The sequence below is a fragment of the Panicum virgatum genome, chromosome 3N (genome assembly GCF_016808335.1).
Source record: "Panicum virgatum strain AP13 chromosome 3N, P.virgatum_v5, whole genome shotgun sequence".
Lineage (NCBI taxonomy): Eukaryota > Viridiplantae > Streptophyta > Magnoliopsida > Poales > Poaceae > Panicum > Panicum virgatum.
In genome coordinates, this window is record NC_053147.1 from 5,228,172 (window position 1) to 5,233,747 (window position 5,576).

A 5,576-nucleotide genomic window follows, 5' to 3' on the forward strand; every position below is an offset into this window, starting at 1 on the left:
GGAGCAAGCCCAGGAGGAGAGGTGTGAGAAACCGGCCCAAGGCCCGTCTGACCCCAGCTCTGAGCAGCAGCCCGAAGGCAAGCACCGGTGCATAAACCTTATTTCAAATTATGCAACATTATATATATATATATATATATATATATATATATATATATATATATATATATATATATATATATATATATTCTTGTGCATTAAAGTCATATGAGTTGAATGGAACCTTAGATGCATAACCCTTAGGTACCATGAGTTCTATACTAGTATAGGTCAGACGATAGATGTGCTATGATAGATAGGGTTCGATAGAAGTCGAGTAATTTCAGTTACTCGCGAGATATAGGTTATTTTATGTTTCTATATATGAGTTACTAATTTTGAAAGGAAATGAAAAATAGAATTTGAGACTGGGCGGAGAAAAGTGTAGCTCCGTCTGTGTCGGTTAAGGACCGTACCGTTGTCGGCCCTACTGATCATGTTCGAATTGTACTAACCGCATACCGGGAGTAGGAGGTAGGCGAAACCGGTAAGCCGAATACTGCTTTGCTTCGAAAGTACAGGAACCCGCACCCAACTCCTAGGGCGAGTCGAGTGGCTACGGAGAAAAGGGGTCGCATATGTTTATTTTTGGTGGTCTCACATAGGGCTCGACTGACTATATATCGTTGAGCTGGTTACTGTAGTTCGAGGCGGGGAGGGGAAATGTTGGTGCGTGGGGTCCGACGGAGTTTTTGCGTGACGTGTTGGTTAGGTCCACCTTGCAAGGTTAAATCGAATCGATTCGCCGTCAGTCGCTCTCGGACATGGGCACCTTGATCAACTACGTCACATCGTAGTAATATGAAATGGAATATGGATTATATTATATATGTTGATGTCTACTTTGAATTGTGACTAATGTTCTATCATGTTTGCTTTAAATGGTTTATGCCAATACTAGATCATAATTAGTCTATATAGAATCTGGATCTAAAATATCGAAAACAAGGATCCATCTCTAGACGCTTTTTCTGCAAAATAAACCACCAGCCAGAAAGCTTTGCATGTCTAGATACGTGGGCTATGTATACCCATAGTCGGGTAAGTCTTGCTGAGTATTAGTTGCTCAGGATTTTTGTTGAAATATTATTTCAGAACACCCAGACGTAGACTTCTGTCCTTGCTGCGTTAAGTTCATCATTCGGGACGCAGAGGGATGGGAGGTTGTGGAGCCAGACACTTAGTTAGGGGTCTCCTTGGTGTACCCTTGTGGTAGTTATAGGTTTTTTTCCCCTCTGTTCGAGCCTTAGTTTCGGTAATATAAAGTTTATAAATTATGTATGTATTCAAACTTGGTTTGTAAAACGTATGGCAGAGTCATGTGTATATCGTTGTACTTTCAAGTATTTGTCGTATTTGTACCATCGGCGCTCACCTTCGCGTGAGACTATCGGTGTTGTTTCGATCGGGACGTGGGCTGAGAAAAGACTGTCAAATTAAACCATTAAGCTAATACGCTCGATGTGTTCAAATAATGACTATTATATTTAATTGAGAGTTTTAATTTGGCGGTTCCGTCACTAGATGCCGTCCGTTTTGACTGGTGCGCGCCAGCTGCGCAATCGTCGGGTTCGCCGCCGTACATTCAAACAGCCAAATTAATAAAAGAATCATGGCTAAAAAGCCTTGTTTCACGTACATTCAAACATCCAAATTGTTGTTTTCCGTCTTCCTAGCATGCTCGAGGGGCAAAACGTTCTATCACATTGCACAATAGCGCTGTGTTTAGTTCCGCCAAAAGTTCATAAAATTTTTCACTAACGCATATCACATCGAATTTTACGATACATGTATGGAGTATTAAATATAGTTAAAAAATATAACTAATTGCACAGTTTGATTGTAAATGATGAGACAAATTTTTTGAGACTAATTACTTCATAATTAGACAATAGTTACCAAATAAAACCGAAACGTGCTATATCAATTTTTTCGCAAACTTTTCGCGAACTAAACACACAGGAGTATGGAAATAGCAGTCTCTCGGTAGTACTAATAATATAGTATTTCACCCTGGAAATACAGAATAGGACCAACGACGAGATGCTCTTTTTTATATTTTTGAAACAGAAACGAGATGCTCTTCCACATCGTGTACCGCATGTGTTATGAAAAGTCAAAAGTTGTCGACTCTGCGATCTCCATCTGCATCACGTGGACACTGTTCAGAATCACAGAAAAGATATATTGACCAAGCTTATTACCAAGTTGCTGTTCATCGTCCTTTGCTTTGTACATAGCGACACACCAAATCAGTCAGCACAGTTCCATATGGCCCTCTCGGTGACCAAGTCCTCTTCGCCGGCGCTCGTCGCGCCATGGAAGCCGACGCCAGGCGGCGACCTCCCCCTGACATCCACGGACAAGTCCCGCCTCTTCCTGTACTACACATCCTTCCACGTCTTCGAGCGTCCGATCCACAGGCCGGCCGACACCATCCGCCGCGCGCTGTCGGAGGCGCTCGTCCACTACTACCCCATCGCCGGCAGAGTATCCGCGGGGGACGACGTCAGGATCTCTTGCACCGGCGACGGCGTGGCGTTCGTCGCCGCGACGGCGAGCTGCACACTGCAGGACGTCCGGTGCCTGGACGCGCCGCTCGCCGTCCCCTTGGACGAGCTCGTGCCCCGCTACGGCGAGGCCCGCCGGACGTCTGACCCCCTTATGGCGATGCAGGTGACCGAGTTCTCCTGCGGCGGGTACGTCGTGGGCGTGACGACCAACCATGTCGTTGCCGACGCCTCCGGGCTGGCCCAGTTCCTGCAGGCCGTCGGCGAGCGCGCCAGCGGGCTCCCTTCGCCGTCCTCCGCCGTGCCGGTCAGGCACGACGCGTCCCTCCCGGACATCCCGCAGCTGTTCACCGCCCTGCCGAGGTCTCCTGCCAGCTTCAAGCACGTCGACTTCGCCTACACCGACCGCACCATCCCATGGAGCTACATCGACCGCGTCAAGGCCGAGTTCCGGGAACGCGCCGGCGGCCTGCAGTCCTGCACCGTGTTCGAGGTGGTCACCGCCGCGATCTGGCAGTGCAGGGCCCGAGCGATCGGCGCCGCGCCCGACGCCCCGTCGCCGCTTGTCTTCTCCGCGAACGTCCGGAAGCTCGTCGGAGCGAAGGACGGGTACTACGGCAACTGCGTCACCTCGCAGATGGTCACGGCGACGAGCGGCGCCGTCGCCGACCTGGTGAGGCTCATTAAGGACGCCAAGGAGCGGCTGCCGGGCACCCTTGCGGGCACGGCGAAGCTGGCCCTGGAGGAGGAGGTCGTCGACGCGCTGTGCGGGTACAACGCGCTGTTCGTGTCTTCCTGGGCCCACATCGGCCTCGACGGCGTCGACTTCGGCGGCGGGAAGCCGGCGCGGGTGGTGCCCAACATGGAACGAACAGTGGCGCCCATGTGCTGGCCCTGCCTGCCCTGCTCGAGGAAGAAGGATGACGGCAGCAACGTCGTAGCCTGCTGCGTCACCAAGGAGCACGTTGAGGAGTTCGATGCACAGCTGGACAGACTCCGGTGATCCTATAGTGATTGAAATGTAATTCGTTTGCAATGCGCATTTTTTTAAAACTTTTTTGTGTCACCCTTCCATAAAGGCCTGTTTGAATAAATTGAACAATTATATTATGCTATTTACTCCCACCGTTCGAAACTATAACTCGTTTGATTTTTTAACTCCAAATTTGACCACTCGTCTTATTTAAAAATTTATACAAAATATCACTTCTTTTGTTGTAGCTTACTTTATCAATATAAGTTCTTCAAAGTAACTTAAATTTAATTATGTTTATATAAATATTTTGAAAAAGACAAGTGATTAAACTTGGAGTTAAAAAAAATCAAACGGTATATAATTTGGAACGGAAGAAGTATTCTAGAATATATTTTCTGACGTGCATGTATACTATCAAGTTTTGAGCATAATACGTTTTTCAACCAGGTGGGTCAGTGGGTGGATATCATCATCGGCAGGCTACACGGACAGCACGTCCATCGAACATCTTGCCGTAGGAGATGGCGGTCAATGCAAGTGGCTGGCGCACCTCCTCGACGGCCCATGGCTTGGGTGGATGGGCCATAGGAGGATTCCAACAGGGCATTGCATTGCGAGCTGGCAAGCGACAGACCTGGGCTTAACTGGGCCGTAAAGTTAGTCCGGTAGTCATCTCGCCGGCCATTGTTTGTTTTGGGCAAAAGTCTATTTTATCTCCTCCAACTATCATCAAAGTTTGGTTTTCCTCCTACAACTATAAAACCGGGTATTTCACCTCCCACAACTTTTCAAACCGTGCATTTTACCTCCCTCGAGCGGTTTTGAAGACTGTTTGCTACAGTAAACATAGTTTTGTCTTTTTCTTTTTTAAAAAAATTTCAGTTGAATCTTTGAAAAATCATAGTAAATCACAAAAAAAATCATAAAATAGAAAAATCCAATTTTGTTGGACTCCACACGAGTAGATATACGCAGTGAATATATTATATAGTATACTTTAGTATAATTTTTTTACTATAACTTTAGATATATACTTTTCTATAATTAATTTATGGCTACAGTTTTCGTCATCCCATTATGGTGAAATTTTTATGGTGAGCTAATCATTATATGATTGAGCTGTAGTAAAAATTTTATGATTATTAGATCATGTTTGACTGATCTATAGATTTATCTAGATTTATCTATAGATTCGTCTAGATTTTTCTATAGATTTATCTAGTTTATATAGATAAATCTATAGATCAGTCAAACATGATCTAATAATCATAAAATTTTTACTACAGCTCAATCATATAATGATTAAATCACCATAAAAATTTCACCATAATGGGACGACGAAAACTGTAGATATAAATTAATTATAGAAAATGATATATCTAAAGTTACAGTAAAAAAATTATACTAAAATATACCATATAATATATTTACTGCATATATCTACTCGTGTGGAGTCCAACAAAATTGGATTTTCTATTTTATGATTTTTTTTGATTTACTATGATTTTTCAAAGATTCAACTGAAATTTTTTTAAAAAAGAAAAAGGCAAAACTATGTTTACTGTAGCAAACAGTCTTCAAAACCGCTCGAGGGAGGTAAAATGCACGGTTTGAAAAGTTGAGGGAGGTGAAATACCCGGTTTTATAGTTGTAGGAGGAAAATCAAACTTTGATGATAGTTGGAGGAGGTAAAATGGACTTCTGCCTTTGTTTTGCACCTCTCCGTGTAACCTAACCACGGACGCCCACGCCCCTGCACTCCTGCAGATCGATCCATCGATCGATGCTTGCATTGCCCCTCCATCTGATCTGATCTGTTCTCTCCCTCTCCTCCCTACTCGTGCCTGTCTTGCCGAAATGGTATGATACTTGCAGTCCACACAGTGGTGGAGTCAGAAATTTGCTGCTGGATATGCCAAGTATAGATCATATATAGTTTTTTTTAAGCAAATACTCAATATAATGGATGATAAGTTATAACGGTGGTAAAAAATCCATAGTAATAACTAGTAATAGCGAAAGTACAAGTTTTAAATATGAATAATTTAAAA

The 5,576-nt window shown here is 44.2% G+C and overlaps 1 protein-coding gene across 1 annotated transcript; it reads left to right on the forward strand.

Moving 5' to 3' along the window:
• The first annotated feature begins 2,292 nt into the window (after window positions 1–2,292).
• On the forward strand, window positions 2,293–3,655 carry LOC120667384 (acyl transferase 15-like). The gene has a single exon (XM_039947469.1). The coding sequence runs from the start codon at window positions 2,311–2,313 to the stop codon at window positions 3,550–3,552; it is 1,242 nt and encodes a 413-aa protein (XP_039803403.1). The 5' UTR covers window positions 2,293–2,310; the 3' UTR covers window positions 3,553–3,655.
• The last annotated feature ends 1,921 nt before the right edge of the window (window positions 3,656–5,576 follow it).

What these genes read in the sequence shown, in the direction of transcription:
- LOC120667384 (XM_039947469.1), top strand. Translation starts at nt 2,311, where the DNA reads ATGGCCCTCTCGGTGACCAAGTCCTCTTCGCCGGCGCTCGTCGCGCCA.